This window comes from Ascaphus truei, chromosome 18, assembly GCF_040206685.1.
Source record: "Ascaphus truei isolate aAscTru1 chromosome 18, aAscTru1.hap1, whole genome shotgun sequence".
NCBI lineage: Eukaryota > Metazoa > Chordata > Amphibia > Anura > Ascaphidae > Ascaphus > Ascaphus truei.
This window is the reverse complement of record NC_134500.1, coordinates 693,348-714,701: the sequence shown is the minus strand read 5'-3', so window position 1 is coordinate 714,701 and position 21,354 is coordinate 693,348. Positions and strand designations below refer to the sequence as shown.

At 42.8% G+C, this 21,354-nt stretch overlaps 1 protein-coding gene across 2 annotated transcripts in view; it reads left to right on the top strand.

The window, feature by feature from the left end:
- The window catches only part of CEMIP (cell migration inducing hyaluronidase 1), a 150,356-nt gene extending 131,684 nt beyond the window's left edge, over positions 1 to 18,672 (top strand). For both annotated transcript variants that reach the window (XM_075575144.1, XM_075575143.1), the window contains exons 22-29: positions 1,977 to 2,192; positions 2,727 to 2,938; positions 4,188 to 4,373; positions 7,360 to 7,564; positions 12,115 to 12,201; positions 14,242 to 14,399; positions 15,445 to 15,545; positions 16,244 to 18,672. In XM_075575144.1, coding sequence (XP_075431259.1) covers positions 1,977 to 2,192; positions 2,727 to 2,938; positions 4,188 to 4,373; positions 7,360 to 7,564; positions 12,115 to 12,201; positions 14,242 to 14,399; positions 15,445 to 15,545; positions 16,244 to 16,371 — 1,293 coding nt within the window. In that variant the 3' untranslated portion in view covers positions 16,372 to 18,672. The remainder of the gene's footprint in view (positions 1 to 1,976; positions 2,193 to 2,726; positions 2,939 to 4,187; positions 4,374 to 7,359; positions 7,565 to 12,114; positions 12,202 to 14,241; positions 14,400 to 15,444; positions 15,546 to 16,243) is intronic.
- The last annotated feature ends 2,682 nt before the right edge of the window (positions 18,673 to 21,354 follow it).

Below are 21,354 nucleotides of genomic sequence, written 5' to 3'. Positions count from 1 at the left end.
CTGGGATCCCTGATTACACGTCTCTGCATCCGCACGAGCACTGGGATCCCTGATTACAAGTCTCTGCATCCGCACGAGCACTGGGATCCCTGATTACAAGTCTCTGCATCTGCACGTGCACTGGGATCCCTGATTACAAGTCTCTGCATCCGCACGAGCACTGGGATCCCTGATTACAAGTCTCTGCATCTGCACGAGCACTGGGATCCCGGATTACAAGTCTCTGCATCCGCACGAGCACTGGGATCCCTGATTCCAAGTCTCTGCATCCGCACGAGCACTGGGATCCCTAATTACAAGTCTCTGCATCCGCACGAGCACTGGGATCCCTGATTACAAGTCTCTGCATCCGCACGAGCACTGGGATCCCTGATTACAAGTCTCTGCATCTGCACGAGCACTGGGATCCCTGATTACAAGTCTCTGCATCCGCACGAGCACTGGGATCCCTGATTACAAGTCTCTGCATCTGCACGAGCACTGGGATCCCTGATTCCAAGTCTCTGCATCTGCACGAGCACTGGGATCCCTGATTACAAGTCTCTGCATCCGCACGAGCACTGGGATCCCTGATTACAAGTCACTGCATCCGCACGAGCACTGGGATCCCTGATTACACGTCTCTGCATCCGCACGAGCACTGGGATCCCTGATTACACGTCTCTGCATCCGCACGAGCACTGGGATCCCTGATTACAAGTCTCTGCATCCGCACGAGCACTGGGATCCCTGATTACAAGTCTCTGCATCCGCACGAGCACTGGGATCCCTGATTACAAGTCACTGCATCCGCACGAGCACTGGGATCCCTGATTACACGTCTCTGCATCCGCACGAGCACTGGGATCCCTGATTACAAGTCACTGCATCCGCACGAGCACTGGGATCCCTGATTACAAGTCTCTGCATCCGCACGAGCACTGGGATCCCTGATTACAAGTCTCTGCATCCGCACGAGCACTGGGATCCCTGATTACAAGTCTCTGCATCTGCATGAGCACTGGGATCCCTGATTACAAGTCTCTGCATCTGCACGAGCACTGGGATCCCTGATTACAAGTCTCTGCATCTGCACGAGCACTGGGATCCCTGATTACAAGTCTCTGCATCCGCACGAGCACTGGGATCCCTGATTACAAGTCTCTGCATCCGCACGAGCACTGGGATCCCTGATTACAAGTCTCTGCATCCGCACGAGCACTGGGATCCCTGATTACAAGTCTCTGCATCTGCACGAGCACTGGGATCCCTGATTACAAGTCTCTGCATCTGCACGAGCACTGGGATCCCTGATTACAAGTCTCTGCATCTGCACGAGCACTGGGATCCCTTACTGAACTCTGTGTAATACTTTGTGTTCATAGCATTGTATTTGTATTCACAATTTTCATTTCATTTCTGCTGCAGATCTCTAGTTTGTCAGCGTACATTCAAGTGCAATTAAGCACTTTAAATAGATGAATAATTAAGGGGACATGATAAACCTTGCTCGTATTTATTTAAAGACAGAAGAGACTTTTAAATAGTGCTGTTATTCGGCTATATTCAAATTCATTGGCATGCCGATCACGGACCGATGATTTCCCTACATTAAAGTTAGGTGCTGCTCACTGTGCAGATATACGTTTACTCTCACTGGCTCTGTGAGGAGAGATTATTACTGTTAGATTATTAAGCTAGAGACAAAACAGAGTAGGGGGAGCGAGGGATGAATAGATGCACAGATACAACAGATATGGACAAGCAATATACCACAATGTGTATACCACAACGTTAACCCAGTGAGGGGGGGTTGGGATGGTGAAGAGACAATCAATAGATGTATACTATATAATTATTAACCTAAATCCCGCTCAGGAGGAGATTATACTCTGGGGCCCGACCGTTCAATTCCATGGACAGTCCCTGACACCCTTCATGCGTAATGATGTGACCACAATGCCTGTTTTTAAGTCGGCTTGTTGCCGTTATTTTAGATTTCATCACGAGTTTTCTTCGGGGAGCCGGGTCCCTGGTTTAATCAGATGAACATGGATGGTGACAAGACCACGGTTTTCCATGATGTGGATGGCTCCGTGTCAGAATATCCTGGGGCATTTCTGGTGAAGGAAGATAACTGGTTGCTGCGACATCCTGACTGCATTGATGTTCCAGATTGGAAAGGAGCCATCTGCAGTGGGAATTATGCACAGGTCCGTATCTCTCAATATGAAGACTTCAAATCCCTTCTATTTTAGTGCTCAGCGAGTGGTCGGTCTGGTTGGCATGTGGCTGCTGGGAGAATTTGCGAGAGTAATGCAGCAATTCAATGTAAGCCATTGGAAACCCGACCATTGGACTATTAATAGTGGTAGTCATGATCTGTGAAGACTGTGAGGGAGCTGCAATGCCTCTTTGGAGTTACATATTTACCTTAATGCTTCTACCCAAAGAACAGAAGTGAGGACCAAGTCTAGTTCCCCTGTCATACCTCTAGATAACAGGATACTTGATTTATTGGCATGTGTTAGTGGAACACCCAGGACGGCAGAGGTTAAAACTGAAGATAACCCTATTAACCACAATTTAAAATAAAGATGTTGTGTAAAGTATAAAAGGATTGGTATGTTTTGTGTAACGCTAGTACACACGTCTGTGCTTCCAGAAAGTTTTCCAGAACGGTGCATCTGGTTTTAGGCTCATATTTGGGTCACTTAGTGACATTTAGAACGTTTGACTTGTTGCAGATCTACATCCAGGCTCGAAGACCGGCAGACCTGGGAATGAAGATTATTAAGGACGAGTACCCAGATCATCCCTTGTACCTAGAGGGAGCTTTGGGCAAAAGCAATCACTATCAGCAATACCAGCCGGTCGTGACACTGCGGAAGGGCTACACGGTGCATTGGGACAAGACTGCACCAGAGGAGCTAACAATCTGGCTTATCAACTTCCAGAGGTTAGCAGAACGTGGCATTGTCTCCCACTGTCCCTGTCCTTAAAGTGCTGCAGTGTGGAAACGAGGCATTTGTATGCACAGCTCCTCAGATGAGTGCAAATAGAGCTACGTATTAACCCCATTAGTGACACACAGAGCCGGGAAGCAGTTCATAAAATAAGTCACATTTTTGAGAAGCATAACCCTTTCACTCCTGGCTAATAATTTTTTCATGACAAAGGGCTTTTTCCCCCAGAAGCGTTGAGTCTCATCGCTAAGGTGTCAGCCTAGTAGTTTTTTTTATTTTTATATTCTGGTAAGGTCTCATTTATACTCTTGTATATTTAATTACTTTTAGTACTTTTTATACTTCTCACTTACAGTATAACACGGTTTTATTGTATCTTTGTATGCTTTAAAGCACTTTAATCATTGGAATATTTCCTGTGATCACTATTTTGCTGTATAGATATTTTTTTAATACAATTTGATTTTGAAACTTCTTTTTATGTGGGGAGGTTTGGGAAACACGGTCAATCCCAATTATAGATATTTCTACGTAATGCGGGGAGTGAAAACTAACCACTTGACCATATCCTTGCTTTTCTATATGTATTAATTTTAATTATATGATTTTATATTTATAATCACCTACTTGTGATTATATACATTGGTACATTTATATTTTACTATCTCACACTGGTGAGACCCAAAAATTAGAAACAGCTGTCTGTGAGTAGGTTTACCGACTATGCACTTTTTTTAACCCAGGCTGTGCTGAAAAGCTGTGTAATACGGCCGGCATACGCTTTTAGGGCTCCATGTTAAAATGGATAAGAAGCAAAAAGTGACACTGTGTGCTCATTTGCATGCTAAGAGATAATGGGGAAGGGCTGGGTTGCAGCCCTGTCTGAGACATGTGAATGTGCTCACACGTGATATTTTTATTTGCTGTTTTCTATCTCACAAAGATACTATTCTCTTGAGAATGTAAAAATACTTGTAGGATTCCATTGCCATTGCACTCCGAGATAAAGCATATAACCTGAAATGCACTTTGCAATGTTATTATTTGGGTTCCCGGCACAGTAAAATGATTTCCTTGGGTTAATTGAAATGTTTTGCTAGAATTTCTTGCTATGCTCTTTGAGCCAGGAAAAAAACAGCCATCTTAAAATGAAATATTGTTCTTGGCTCTTTGAGTCCTTCGGAAATGAAATGTCAGGCACTTATTACTGATGGCTGCTAACACATGATTCTCCTATTTTAGGAACGACTGGATTCAAATAGGGGTTTGTTATCCTAAAGGGACAACATTTTCCATCCTCTCAGACATCCACAACCGTCTCACAAAACAAACATACAAGACGGGAACCTTTTTCCGAACCTTCCAGATGGACAAAGTGCAGCAATCCTACCCCGGCAGGGGCTATTATTATTGGGATGAGGAATCGGGGTATGTGGTCCTGGCATGGGGCTGATACATGGACTAATGTGCAAGGCCGTTCACACATACACTAGGCTACATGCTACAACACATGCATGTGTACACATATATACTAACTCACACAGATATGTACACACATACACTAGGCTACATGCTACAACACATGCATGTGTACACATATATACTAACTCACACAGATATGTACACACATACAGGCCTATATTTAGTAAGTAGGGCATTTCATAACACAGTGCATTGACTGGAACGAGCTGTAAAGATATCTTACAGCATATCCCTGATTAGTAAATATTAGCCATAGTTCCTTACAAGTACACTCATTCAAATACACATTCTCACACACTCACTTTCAGTCACATACACACACACACATTCACACGCTCATTCACACTCAATCACACACGCAATCACACTCATGCAGACTCTTATTCACACTCACTCTTCACACGCTCATTCACATTCTCATTCACACGCTCTCATTCACACTCACTCATGCTCACACTTACTCTCACACTCACTCTCACAGTCACACTCATTCACACTCTCACTCAAAACTCACATTCTCATTCACACACTCACTCATACTATCACTCACACTCTCATTCACACACTGATTTACACTTTTGCTTGTGTACATCATTTATACTTACATATCACGTGTACACACACACACACACACACACACACACATATAATTTCATATTCCATCATCTTATGTGCACACTCATTTACACAAAACAATAATAGTAACGGAACACGGCAACAAATACAGAAGTCCTGTGAGTCTTTACTTCTCCCCGCTATATATATCAACCAAGCACCTACGCCAAGAGTGAGCGCCCACCACAACGCAGTGGTTTATATATATATATATATGTATCGGCTGCAGACTTAGGCCGCGGGCATGGTCAGCGCTTAGCCGCTGAGCCGCACTCACACTTGCCAGTGAGCCCCTGCAGCCGCAATGAGAGCGGCTTTAGCAGGGGCTTGCACACGCTTCCGCAGGCGTGCGGAGGCGTAGCCGTCAAATTTTTTTTCGGTTAAGCGCTCACGGGAGCGGAGGGCCGGTCACGTGAGCGGTTCGCCCAATGAGGGCGAACCAGCTCCGTGACTTTAGTGGCCCGCCCCCAGACACGCCCCCGCACGGCACGCGTAGTAAGGCCAGGGAAAGCACCCACTTTCCCTCAGCCTCTGCGCGCCTCCGCACGCCCGCTTTCCCTCAGCCTCTGCGCGCCTCCGCACGCCCGCTTTCCCTCAGCCTCTGCGCGCCTCCGCACGCCCACTTTCCCTCAGCCTCTGCGCGCCTCCGCACGGCTGGAGTCTCTATAGACTCAGCCCTAGGCGGCTTTCAGGGAGAACCACAGCCAGACAGAGTCTAAAAAAGAAAAGAAGAAAGCGCATGCTCCATAGCGCATTTGGGTGGGATATATTCCCCAGCAACACCCGGACATGAGAGGACTGCTCCACGGATACCAGGTGAGCATTTAATGCCAGACATAGCCGGATAGGAGGGTCCCGAGTCACAGACTGCAGAGATAATCCTCGCGGGTGTGTGGAGATTCCCCTCTCTCCACAGCATGTAAAGACAAAGCAATGTACCAATATCGGAGAGAGTCCCGGTGCAACAAGTCAGGGGAACTCCTCTCTTGGATGACGGCAGTGGGACGACCTTTCATATGTAGCGTCATGACGTCAGTGCCTCATAGACCAAACCCAATATAGCGCTGCGAGGATTATCTCTGCAGTCTGTACCCTCATATCCGACTGTGGGCCTCATGCTATAAGCGGCGATAAGCCCCTTATCGCCAAAAAAGCCTACAGCAATTCATTAAACCCCGATAATCTGGTGATAAGAGCAAAAATCGGCAGTTTTTTTGGTAGGGGAAAACAGTCTTGATTTCAGGTCTGGGGACCCCCTGCTTCCCGAGATACAGGCCCCATTATGGGGTGCCGGTATCTCTTCTGCATGTAAATGTCACGTGACGCGGGACATTTCAATGCATAGGAGATACCGGCACCCCATAATGGGGCCTGTATCTCGGGAAGCTGGGGGTCCCAAGACCTGAAATCAACATGGTTCTGCTCCGGAGACCCCCTGCTCATCTACACTAGTAATAAAATTTAAATTCAAATATTTTTATTTCGGGCGAGATTTGCGCAGAGAGAGGTGAGCCCTTTTCAGGAGCCGGCTACTCGCCATTTGTTGAAATGTTGCTATCACAGGTATTCGGGACTTTCTGCATACCATGATAGCAACGCGGTCAAAAATGGCGACTTTACGGCATGAGGCCCTGTGTCTGCACTTGGACGCTCACCTGATATCCGTGGAGCAGTCCTTGATGTCCGGATGTTGCTGGCGTGGGGAATATATCACACCCAAATGTTTTAAATCTTCGTTGTTTGTGAGTGTAATTGGTTACGCTAATTTTTATCATTAAATTATATATCTGTGTGTGTGTGTGTGTGTGTGTGTGTGTGTGTGTGTGTGTGTGTGTGTGTGTGTGTGTGTGTGTGTGTGTGTGTGTGTGTGTGTGCAACAAAAACGTCTGAGGGAGGATCACACGACCTCCCAGGAATGACCTAAACAGAACGAAAATCCCCTAAAAAGGCTGACACAAGCCACTCCAATATAAATATAGAAACATATTGCATAAGGTAATATATAAATCGCATATAAAATACAGACCAACGACAGCCGAACCCCTCACTAGCCTGCTTTGGGGGGGTGACGCCTTTGTTGGATGCACCGTGTGTGTGTGTGTGTGTGTGTGTACACACCCAAAGTCCATGGAATTCAATGTGGGCTAAGAAATGGTGTAAAAAACAAACATCATTCATGTACATAAAACACTATTTATATAGTTCCCTAATATGCTCATCATTAAATCCATATTTATATTACTGGTGTTATTATTAGTTTCTTGTTTGATTAAAGCTGTGACTTGTTATAGTTACGTCTCTCTCTTTAAACTTCCAGGCTTCTGTTCCTGACTTTGAAAGGTCACAATGAAAAGGACAAGTTTGCCTTCTGCTCTGCAAAAGGCTGCGAGAGAATAAAGATTAAAGCTCTAATACCAAAAGGCTCCGGTATCAGTGACTGCCAAGCCTCAACCTATCCCAAATACACCCAGACCCCCATGGTGGATATGCCACTGCCAAGGAAGCTGAGTAACCATCTCCTGGTAATATACCCTAGTCCTGCTAATGCTGAGTAACCATCTTCTGGTAATATACTCTAGTCCTGCTAATACTGAGTAACTATCTCCTGGTAATATTCCCTAGTCCTGCTAATGCTGAGTAACCATCTCCTGGTAATATACTCTAGTCCTGCTAATGCTGAGTAACCATCTCCTGGTAATATACCCTAGTCCTGCTAATGCCGAGTAATCATCTCCTGGTAATATACCCTAGTCCTGCAAATGCCGAGTAACCACCTCCTGGTAATATTCCCTAGTCCTGCTAATGCTGAGTAACCATCTCCTGGTAATATTCCCTACTCCTGCTAATGCTGAGTAACCATCTCCTGGTAATATTCCCTAGTCCTGCTAATGCTGAGTATCCACCTCCTGGTAATATTCCCTAGTCCTGCTAATGCTGAGTAACCATCTCCTGGTAATATTCCCTAGTCTCGCTAATGCCGAGTAACCATCTCCTGGTAATATACTCTAGTCCTGCTAATGCTGAGTAACTATCTCCTGGTAATATTCCCTAGTCCTGCTAATGCCGAGTAACCATCTCCTGGTAATATTCCCTAGTCCTGCTAATGCCGAGTAACTATCTCCTGGTAATATTCCTTAGTCCTGCTAATGCCGAGTAACCATCTTCTGGTAATATACTCTAGTCCTGCTAATGCTGAGTAACTATCTCCTGGTAATATTCCCTAGTCCTGCTAATGCCGAGTAACCATCTCCTGGTAATATACCCTAGTCCTGCTAATGCTGAGTAACCATCTCCTGGTAATATACCCTAGTCCTGCTAATGCTGAGTAACCATCTCCTGGTAATATACTCTAGTCCTGCTAATGCTGAGTAACCATCTCCTGGTAATATTCCTTAGTCCTGCTAATGCTGAGTAACCACCTCCTGGTAATATACCCTAGTCCTGCTAATGCAGAGTAACCATCTCCTGGTAATATACCCTAGTCCTGCTAATGCTGAGTAACCATCTCCTGGTAATATACCCTAGTCCTGCTAATGCCGAGTAACCATCTCCTGGTAATATTCCTTAGTCCTGCTAATGCCGAGTAACCATCTCCTGGTAATATACTCTAGTCCTGCTAATGCTGAGTAACCATCTCCTGGTAATATACTCTAGTCCTGCCAATGCTGAGTAACCATCTCCTGGTAATATACCCTAGTCCTGCTAATGCTGAGTAACCATCTCCTGGTAATATACCCTAGTCCTGCTAATGCCGAGTAACCACCTCCTGGTAATATTCCCTAGTTCTGCAAATGCTGAGTAACCATCTCCTGGTAATAAACCCTAGTCCTGCTAATGCTGAGTAACCATCTCCTGGTAATATTCCCTAGTCCTGCTAATGCCGAGTAACCATCTCCTGGTAATATACTCTAGTCCTGCTAATGCTGAGTAACCATCTCCTGGTAATATACTCTAGTCCTGCTAATGCTAAGTAACCATCTCCTGGTAATATACCCTAGTCCTGCTAATGCTGAGTAACCATCTCCTGGTAATATTCCCTAGTCCTGCTAATGCTGAGTAACCATCTCCTGGTAATATTCCCTAGTCCTGCTAATGCTGAGTAACCATCTCCTGGTAATATTCCCTAGTCCTGCTAATGCTGAGTAACCATCTCCTGGTAATATACTATAGTCCTGCTAATGCTGAGTAACCATCTCCTGGTAATATACCCTAGTCCTGCTAATGCTGAGTAACCATCTCCTGGTAATATAACCTAGTCCTGCTAATGCTGAGTAACCATCTCCTGGTAATATACCCTAGTCCTGCTAATGCTGAGTAACCATCTCCTGGTAATATACCCTAGTCCTGCTAATGCTGAGTAACCATCTCCTGGTAATATACCCTAGTCCTGCTAATGCTGAGTAACCATCTCCTGGTAATATACTCTAGTCCTGCTAATGCTGAGTAACCATCTCCTGGTAATATACTCTAGTCCTGCTAATGCTGAGTAACCATCTCCTGGTAATATTCCCTAGTCATGCTAATGCTGAGTAACCATCTCCTGGTAATATACCCTAGTCCTGCTAATGCCGAGTAACCATCTCCTGGTAATATTCCCTAGTCGTGCTAATGCCGAGTAACCATCTCCTGGTAATATTCCCTAGTCGTGCTAATGCCGAGTAACCATCTCCTGGTAATGTTCCCTAGTCCTGCTAATGCTGAGTAACTATCTCCTGGTAATATTCCTTAGTCCTGCTAATGCCGAGTAACCATCTTCTGGTAATATACTCTAGTCCTGCTAATGCTGAGTAACTATCTCCTGGTAATATTCCCTAGTCCTGCTAATGCCGAGTAACCATCTCCTGGTAATATTCCCTAGTCCTGCTAATGCCGAGTAACCATCTCCTGGTAATATTCCCTAGTCCTGCTAATGCTGAGTAACCATCTCCTGGTAATATACTCTAGTCCTGCTAATGCCGAGTAACCATCTCCTGGTAATATACCCTAGTCCTGCTAATGCTGAGTAACCATCTCCTGGTAATATACTCTAGTCCTGCTAATGCTGAGTAACCATCTCCTGGTAATATACCCTAGTCCTGCTAATGCCGAGTAACCACCTCCTGGTAATATTCCCTAGTCCTGCAAATGCCGAGTAACCATCTCCTGGTAATATACTCTAGTCCTGCTAATGCTGAGTGACCATCTCCTGGTAATATACTCTAGTCCTGCTAATGCTGAGTAACCATCTCCTGGTAATATACCCTAGTCCTGCTAATGCTGAGTAACCATCTCCTGGTAATATTCCCTAGTCCTGCTAATGCCGAGTAACCATCTCCTGGTAATATACTATAGTCCTGCTAATGCTGAGTAACCATCTCCTGGTAATATACTCTAGTCCTGCTAATGCTGAGTAACCATCTCCTGGTAATATACCCTAGTCCTGCTAATGCTGAGTAACCATCTCCTGGTAATATTCCCTAGTCCTGCTAATGCTGAGTAACCATCTCCTGGTAATATTCCCTAGTCCTGCTAATGCTGAGTAACCATCTCCTGGTAATATTCCCTACTCCTGCTAATGCTGAGTAACCATCTCCTGGTAATATTCCCTAGTCCTGCTAATGCTGAGTAACCATCTCCTGGTAATATTCCCTAGTCCTGCTACCGCGGAGTAACCATCTCCTGGTAATATACTCTAGTCCTGCTAATGCTGAGTAACCATCACCTGGTAATATACCCTAGTCCTGCTAATGCTGAGTAACCATCTCCTGGTAATATAGCCTAGTCCTGCTAATGCTGAGTAACCATCTCCTGGTAATATACCCTAGTCCTGCTAATGCTGAGTAACCATCTCCTGGTAATATACCCTAGTCCTGCTAATGCTGAGTAACCATCTCCTGGTAATATTCCCTAGTCCTGCAAATGCTGAGTAACCATCTCCTGGTAATATACTCTAGTCCTGCTAATGCCGAGTAACCATTTCCTGGTAATATTCCCTAGTCCTGCAAATGCTGAGTAACCATCTCCTGGTAATATACTCTAGTCCTGCTAATGCTGAGTAACCATCTCCTGGTAATATACCCTAGTCCTGCTAATGCTGAGTAACCGTCTCCTGGTAATATACCCTAGTCCTGCTAATGCTGAGTAACCATCACCTGGTAATATACTCTAGTCCTGCTAATGCTGAGTAACCATCTCCTGGTAATATAATCTAGTCCTGCTAATGCTGAGTAACCATCTTCTGGTAATATTCCCTAGTCGTGCTAATGCTGAGTAACCATCTCCTGGTAATATTCCCTAGTCCTGCTAATGCTGAGTAACCATCTCCTTGTAATATACTCTAGTCCTACTAATGCTGAGTAACCATCTCCTGGTAATATTCCCTACTCCTGCTAATGCTGAGTAACCATCTCCTGGTAATATACCCTAGTCCTGCTAATGCTGAGTAACCATCTTCTGGTAATATACCCTAGTCCTGCTAATGCTGAGTAACCATCTCCTGGTAATATTCCCTTGTCCTGCTAATGCTGAGTAACAGTACTTTTCTTTTTCTTTATGTATCCTGCATTTTAATATATAGAGCTGACATTATACAACAAATACTTTCTCCTGAAGACTTTGCAATCGATTTCTGGTGATCATGGCACAAACCATTAAGGGCCATAATTACTAAGTAGTGCTAAATAAGTGGGTTGTTTGAGGCCTTTGTCCAAAACTTGCTAAGTTGTGCTATGAGTGGGTTGTAAGAAGCCATAAGGCTTAGCACCACTTACACAATATGGCCATAAATTACTTTAATTAAATTACTTTAAGACAGATACCGTTACAAATATAATATTGCAATGATAATTACAAGAAGGATTCTTTTTCATGCGTGAAAGCTGGTAAGGGGTAAGCACAGTGTAAAAGTATACCCTCCCCTTTACCACACCATCATCAATAGATTTATATATGGGAAACATATAGTAGACCGTGCCCTTGAGCATTGCATCCCACTATGTAACTTTCATTCATTCAGTGGAGTGAAAATACTATTTCCCAGAATAAGCAGGTTCGGCCACATGCCTACTACTCTGTGTTTTCTATTCTATTGCAGAAGACGAAGGATCACTTCCTCGAGCTAAAAGTAGAAACCTACAACACCAGATACTTCCACCTGAAGGATGACTTTGCATACATTGAGGTACGGTCATCTTATTCTATGATCGTAATTGTGGTGTATTACTGCTATGGGTTGCTGCGTTGTAGACTTTCATGTTAAGATAAGGAAGAGAGCAGCAAACCTCCCCATTCCTTTAAAACGCATATTACACTTGTCACGTTCGGCCCACCTGAGAGCATGCGACCTGCATATGGGACAAGGGTTAATACTCTGCTCGCAAGCGCTCCCACTTTTTACCTCTGCAAAAGTCCCTCAAATGGACAATATCTCCCCTAATGGACAAGGGTTAATACACAACTTGCAAACTGCCCAACTATTCAACTTTGCAAAGGTCCCTCAAATGGGTAACATCTCCCCTAAATTCGACCCCATATACCAACTGTCACGAACAGCACACAAGTGGGCATGTGACTTAGAGCTGCAATCAGGGATAATTCACACGGCTACTCTAGCCAACTCACCTTTCTACTGGACAAGGTACCTCCGATTAGTTAATATTACCCCTTACTCAATTGCGATCATATCTATACACTGTTACCACCGGGATAATTATGCAAATGAAAGATGTCAAATTAATATTTGCCAGGGTCCCAGGTCCCTGTTTATTATAGAAACTCTATGCACTTTAATACACATAAATCCATTGTAGCAAAATGTGTCCAAAAGTACAAATACTCTCTCCAGAGCGTGCAACAGTTCATTCAGAGCCCAAAGCATCTCTTATTAAATGTTTTAATATATATAAAAATACAGTGCTTAGATTACAAGAACATACAATTACAATAAATGCAGAACAGTTTCTCAAAATAAAAAGGATATAACATAAAAGAAAACCCTATACATCACCCTATATCATATGTTTTCTCCCAGAGAGGTCACTGGTACAGAACGTGAGATATCACGTGTTTAGCCCAAACACTCCTCTGTTGCAATCTTATTTTTCATGAAACCTTGTTGTTTTATGTAGTATTGTTTCCCATTGAAACAACATAAGCCCACCACCTGTCGTAATCCGTAAACCTCTTCTAGAGTATGCTTTGAAAAACCTTTTGTTTATGTCAGAGAGACCATCTCTAGCAGAACATGTCCTTATCTCGAGATAATATCAGTTTGACATTAGGCCTGGCTAGGGTGTTACCAGGCCATAAACCGTTGCCTTGTATTTTTAGCACCTAACTTCAACCAAGCCCCTTTTTAGCTCACACAGATAGCTTTTTAGCTCACACAAGTCAGAAACCCCAAATATTGTATTTTTTTTAACCTAACTGGTTGCACCATTAACCCCTGAAGCACCAGATGGATTAAAATACATCTCATGATATATTATCAAGACATCACTGTATTATTATTATTATTCTGAGATCTCTTTCTGCTTTTAATAGAAATATAACTTAAACTCCCCCCTTTTGGCAGTAAAGACATTCAAGTAGACATACAAAGCAAGGCTAGGTCTGCCTCGACTGCCCTCTCACCCACCACAATACCCACAAAAGCGATCATTTCTCAAAGTTTTCCACCTGCAAAAAATACTGCACCAGATTTTTCAAAGAAGAAAATTCTATTAATTTCTAGGGGAATATTTTTTTCTTAGTAAATTTGCTTCTATTCTTTTGCTCCAATTTTACAGCCGGAATACTTTGCTAACGTAACCCCATTGTCCAACCCGTATTACTCACTTATAAAAGTTTCATTGTTGAGGAGACTAGGAACAATTTGGAAGTTTCTTTACTGAAATGCAGCAAACGAAAAAAAAATCTGTATGAAGAAGAGACCTTTGTGATCCTGAGAGCTTGCAATCGTATCCACTAGTTCCCCAGTAAAGGTGTCACTTCTACCTTCCTTTTGTTGGTCAAATTCAGCAAACGTAATTATATTTTGTTTGTAGAACTTCCAGTTATTGATTCACCTGACATTTTGTAGTTTGTGATTTTCAGGAGGAAATCATTACATGATTGACCATCCTAATGAGGAGATATGTTCTAAGTCCATCCCAGGTATAATAGGAGAGTTACCCTATCGCTGCATTAAAGTCATTGTTTTCTCAATATTTTGTGTTAACAGGTGGACGGCAGAAAGTTTTTCATAAACGATGATGGGATCAAAGTGGTTGTGATAGATGGGAATCAGGGGAAAGTTGTAGATACTGTGAGCTTCAAAAACACAATTCTGCAAGGAATCCCGGCTCAAGTAGAAAACTATGTAACAAATATCAAGGACAAGTGAGTATTGCACCTGTCATACTCTATACCTTTTAGATGTAAGACACGCACTGTATTTCTGTGGGTAGCTGAAACCCATACTTGGAAGTGGATGGAGTATGTGAGCAGCATTTAGCAAAACCCTGAATGCCCGATAACTTTGCTTTAGGCACCAGCCACATACTTGCACGGCTGTTGGTTGGCCGCCAGTGCAGGAAGAGATAAGAAGGTGTCACTTAACAGCTTTATACCTAGCGCTGCATTAAATGCATCAATACACTATTTTATTCATCCCTAAAATGTGAACTCTCTAAGTCTCCCGTAGTTCCCGTAGACAATAATAGCTGCTTAGTCGACTAAATAAATACCAAAAAGGGCTTTACTGAGAAGGATGCCGGGGTTATAATGTGTGTGTGTATGCATATGTGTGTATATGAATGTAAAAAAAAAATATATGGGTGTGTGTTATTATATATATATATATAATATTACACATACGTTACTTGCACACACGTACGTTACTTACGCCCACACACATACACACACACACACACATTACTTACACACACATGTATGTTACTTACACACAAACACTTTACAGGTACTTACTCAAACAGACATGTTACTTACACATACACGTTACTTGCACACACACGGTGCTTATAGAAACAGACATGTTACTTACACACATCACTTACACCCACCCACACAGGCACATTACTTACACACACGCGTTACTTACACACACACACACACCTCACTTACACACTCGTCACTGACACAAACACACACACGTTACTTACAGATACACACATACGTTACTTACACACATACACGTTACACACACACCTCACTTAGACACATGTCACTTAAACACACGTTACACACACACGTTACTCAAACAAGTGTTACACACACGTTTAAAAAATGAATTAAAAAGCCTCCCATGTATTTCCATACAATTTTTTTTACATGCATCTTCAAACTTGTTATGGATATAATTGTTCTTAAGCTAAAAAATATTTTACATTAGAATTTCCTTAGTTCAAAATATGTTTGTTTTCAGCTCTATCGTGGTCATTGTATCGAAGGGAAGATTATATCTTAAAGGATCATGGACAAAAGTGCTGGGGAAACTTGGAGCTGAAACAGACATGAAGTTAAAAGGTTAAAAGCTATAACTGTACAGTACTATATATATATATATATATATATATATATATATATATATATATATATATGTTGCATGATGGACAGTACTATGTACAGTATGTATGTATAAAATTTACATGATGAATAGATGCTAAAATGTAAGATAGATATAAGAATATATTTCAATTGTATCACCAAAAGGTGCTGTCTTCAACAAAACATTTTAACCCCTTCACTGTCAGAGGAGCCAGTAATATGTTTACATAAAATAAAACTTTGATGCTAGGATCAAAATAGAGAGCAACCGTCTCCTTATACTTATCCAAAATACAGCAGAGGAGCAGGAAAAGCTTGATCCAAATGTGGGAGTGTGTAACTCCAAGTGTGAATCATTTTGAGATTGAGTAAATATGACGACACACACACATTGCAAACAGTTTTCCAACATGTTAAACATGTTACCGGCCAATCCCAAAGGAAGGGATAGAAGTGGAATACCAATACTATATTCTACAATCCTCCCAGTACCTTACACATTGGGCCATATATACTAAATGGTTCTAAGTAATAAGACCACTGAATCGGTCATAAGGTCTTATGGTTCAGCATTGCTTAATGAACATGGCTCTACATGTTTTAACCCTTTGTGTGTTTGTGTGTCCGCCTCCCTGCATGCAGTATACTTGCTCACTTGACTCTTTTATTGCTTTTAGATAAAATGGCTTTCATTGGCTATAAGGGTCAGTTCCGACCTGTTTGGATCAAGCTGGTTACAGGAGATGAAGCCTCAAAAATCTATCAGGCTGTTCCTGTCCCTGTGGAAAATAAAATGCGATTATGAAGATAAGAGATGGTCTTCCTGCTATTATCACTGCCAGACACAGAAAGCACTGCAGACCCAGTCCTAATGAGACAGAACGTGTAATCTTTCCTCCCACAGACTGTACACAGATGCTCTCTGCAAATAGCACCAGTCTGCCGCAGGAACTCTGCCCCGCGAGCTCCTTCCACGCACTGCGCCAGCTTCCCACGCACGTGGTGCTGCCGTAATGGGGATGGAAATGATATTGTACCTTGTTCTTGACATATAAAATAACATCTCCAGACAACATACATTCGGTGAGGTTTCTCATCTTGTACAAATGAGGATATTTTTTCCACACGAATCACTTTAGTAGCTGCTGTTTCTCAGTAGTTTGAGGCGTATTCAGGCTCACATTGTTTGCATCAAACACTGCCACACTATTCCAATGACATTCTTTTTTTCACACCTGAATTCCCTGCTGCAGTGAGTGTCGTGTTATCCCAAACTGCTAGGCTGGATAAATACAGATTACAGGTTAAAAACTCAATCTTGTCATTTACTACGTGTTGGAAAGTTACCCAGATAAAGCAGGGTATGTATCGAAGTCTCCATGCTGCAAAACAGGGCACATGTGGAGCAAATATTTGCACCAGATGAATGTATGCAGCTACCTTGCTGCAGTAATGTAATTATATCATTAAACATTTAGACAAGTATCAAAGTGTCCCGCGTGCAAAACTAGGTCAAAAATACTTTATCAAAATAAAAAATAAACTATTGATTTCAATGGGAATGTTTTTTCTTGATAACTGTGCATAAATTGGGTGAATTTACTTTGTCTTTGGTAAATGAACTCCACTGTATGCAATTATTTGCTTTTGTATGAAAATCACTGATTAAAACATAGATTGGCTGCCAAACAGGGAGGTGGAATATAAAGTACATTTTCAGCCTCACTTGGCGGCAGCTTAGAGCTGCTTACCGCTTTTGTGACAAAGTTATAATTTGGGGTACCCAATACATACCATACCTTTCATTGTCTCCCTGAACATGCCAAAGCCAGTTCGTAGAGATATCTGCTTTTAAATATACAGCATAGCTTCGTGCGGTGACATTCCTAAGTAACAGCATTTGTAACGTTTTCTAGCAATCCAGCTTGAATTTACTTCTATTCCTCGTGTCCTTTTGCTGTGCTACTGTATGCCTGTATTGTCCAGCACTGAACCTAAAGTCCGTGTATAACTTTTTAACGTGCAAGTTATTTCTGAATTTATGTTCATAGAAAGGAAAATGGATTATTCTATACGTAGTTACTGAGACAAACCGGATACGTTGCATTCTGTATTCCATGGGTTTTTTGCTTTGCACTATAAGGCCCAGAGTCACTAAAGGGTCCTAAACCCCGAGGCGAACGACGTACTCACAAAACACAATATATACAGGAATAAGGATGAATAAGGGCTGCACTGAAGCACATTAGCATTGGGTTCATGTAATTTCAGGATAACGCGACGTTATTAAAGTCTTGACGTTACTCTCAGCCAAACACTGAAATAGGGCGTATGGAGGAGAGGGGAATAGCACATTATTTAAATGACACCTAACCCTTTTGTTAATTCCAGATATTGAAATATGGCTTGTGTCCTATTTCAGTGCCTGGTAGGTATGACATAGCGCTATTTCTTTTCGCATGAACAATAACTGAGCTTGGTGAGGATTCTTATGCTAGCAGCTCATTTGGATATAGTTGGCATCTCATTTTCCCTAGCATCCGTTGTTTGTACGGATAGGCTTTTAACATGAAGCTAATACAAGTTAACATTACTTTGAGTACAGCTTTACCATAACGGTAAACAGCCGAGCAGAGTTCAGTGAATCTGGCTCTTTGTGTTAGACATGGACACATCCTTTGCCCAAATACTTTTGATACTGGAATATGCACGAGGATCAGTGAACATGATGTGCTCTTTACTGGTACAGAATTTGAATGTTCTAAAATAAAATCTTTGCTTGTTTTGTTTCCTGTCACCGAAATAGCTGGTCCTTTTTCGGAACTAGATGTAAAAGTACTGTTAAGTGTTTTGTATGTAAGCAATATTTCTTATAGACCACGTGAAAAAGATATATTTTGTATTTATTTATTCATTAGATTGCCAGGGAATGGACTAGATGTGTTATTATACTGTAGAGGTAAAGGTTTGAAATAAATGGTTATTTTTAGATACTTTGTCCATCAGTGTTTCACTTATCATATGTGATTTCCAAAATCTGAATCGCTGCCATTGTTAGAATTATGCAAAAGATGTTAACAAGATCAGAATAAATATTCAAACGAAACTTCCTTGCCTTTGTCATTTCTTGATAATTTAATGTTTGCATTCCAATTGTTTTGCCAGCTTGATAGAAATACTAAATGTATCATTTAGCCCATGGGGTCTTCAACCAGTTGCCATTAAAGACCGTGTGTGTGTGTGTGTGTGTGTGTGTGTGTGTGTGTGTGTGTGTGTATTGTGACAAATAGCTTACTCCGGGGCTCCGCCGTTTGTCCGGGACTGTTAGAACACGGTCTTTTAGGGTAGGTTAAATGATGAGGCGTCACGTGCTGTTCCTTTAAATAGGCTATGCCTGGTTTATTCAGTCCCAGGCACTGAGACTGCCACGGTGCTTACAACAGAAACACATCAAAACAAAAAGCTGCTCACCTGAGTGATAACTTAACTTAGATTTCCCTAACTCAGGGTGGAAGTGGCTTTTCCACTTCCAACAACAAAACAAGGTACTTTTCAGTTTTAGACAAAAAGGAACAGAATCATTTAACCTGTTTGGGGAGAGGCTTTTCCCCTCTCTGCTTCCAGTAGCCTTCCTGTCTCCAGGCTCTTGGGGAGAGGGGAGAGGAAACAGGAAATCAGTCTTAAATACCTGATTTCTAATTAGCATGACAGGTGACAGAAATCAGGCAGCAGACAAACTCTGGTCTGGATCCCTCATCCCTCAGTTCCAGCACTTGCCAAACTGTGGGATGGAGTGCATGTATTATGAGGCTGCACTCCCAGGCCAAACAGGATAGAAACTGTTCAGTATCCTGGGAGCCCTATATATGGAATTTATTACCATCCCCTGGTTTCTGTCACATATCCTCCCCCCCAGCTCAGACCTCGAGGGATGAGCGACCATGGATATTAGGGAGTGCATCCTTGACAACCCATCAGCATTGCCATGTTTGTGCCCTGACCTGTGTTCCACAGAAAATTTAAAGGGTTGTAGGCTTAGGAACCACCTGGTCACTCTAGCATTCTTCTCCCTGTTTTGACACATCCAGGTGAGGGGTGCATGATCTGTGACCAACCGGAATTTTCTCCCCAACAGATAGTATTTGAGCGTCTCTACAGCCCACTTTATTGCGAGACACTCTTTCTCGACTATGGAGTAATTTTTCTCCTGGGGATTTAGTTTCCTACTTAAATAAAGGATGGGTGCTCCTCACCTTGAGACTCCTGGGAGAGTACCGTGCCCAGCCCTACCTCAGATGCGTCGGTTTGGACTACGAACTCTTTGGAGAAGTCAGGTGTGACCAAAACTGGTTGGGCACTGAGAGCTTCTTTCAGGCTTCTAAAGGCCTGTTCGGTTTCGGGGGACCACTTTACCATTAGTGGTCCTCTTGCTTTTGTGAGGTCGGTTAGTGGGGTTGCCTTAGTTGCAAAATTGGGAATAAACCTTCTATAGTACCCAATTAACCCCAAAAAGGTCCTTACTTGTATTTTTGTAACTGGCCTTGGCCAATTTTGTATCGCCTCTACTGTGAGTGTTTGGGGTTTGAGTAAACCTCTGCCAATAGAATACCCCAGATACTTGGCCTCCTCCAGACCAATAGTGCATTTAGCGGGGTTAGCAGTTAGTCCAGCAGACTTGGACCTTTGGAAGGTGGGATTGCCAATCTTCACTATGGATTACCACATCATCCATGTAGGCGGCAGCATACCGAGCATGTGCTTTTAAAATTTTATCCATCATTCTTTGGAATGTGGCGGGATCTCCATGTAAGCCAAAAGGCAGCACCTTATACTGAAAGAGGCCGTCTGGGGTTGAGAAGGCTGTCTTTTCTTTTGCCCTTTCTGTTAGGGGAACCTGCCAGTACTCTTTTGTTAATGCTGCGACACACTTTATTCGAGCAAATACCCAGTATGTACCTGGCAGATACCTGGAATGCGCCGCTCCTCACCTCTGACAAGCCCCGTTGCGTTTGCCTTCCCAGCCATGGTTCATGCCTGGCTGACGGGCGGCTGATCTGTTAAATGATAATGATTAGGATTTAATAGGCTGCAATGCTTCGCGTGTCTACCAGATGGCATAAATTCATGAATTGTAATGCAGTATATATATATATACTGTGCAGTATTGCAGCCAGCGGGAATAAAATGCTTCAATCCCTGCCTGGAAAATAACGCAATGCACTCGGGCAGAAAACAGTCACAAACCTCAATACACCCGAGTATACCTGAATTCGTGGTACTAGCCGAGCTCGAATAAAGTGTGTCGCCAGTGTAGCTCTAGGGTTGTGAGATATCAGGCTTTGCCCAGTCTCTCTACAAGTTCATCTACCCTGGGCATAGGATAAGTATCAAATTTTGACACAGCGTTTAGTTTCCGGTAGTCGTTACAAAACCTTGTTGTACCATCTGGCTTTGGGACTAAAACTATAGGGCTGTTCCACCCACTTTGGGATTCCTCAATTACACCTAGTTTTAGCATTTTTTTAACCTCTAAATTTATAGCCTCTCTTTTGGCCTCTGGGATTCGGTACGGTTTAAGGTTAACTCGGACCCCCGGTTCAGAGACTAGGTCATGTTCAATTACGCTAGTTCTACCTGGCTGTGTAGAGAAGACTTCTTTGTTTCTTCTCACTAAATTCTGAACCTCTCGTTTCTGATGAACGGACAGGGTTTCAGCTATGCTAACCTCTGGGTCAGTTTCTCGATTCTCTGACTGACCTGGGGGTACTAGGGTTAACAAGACCTCTCT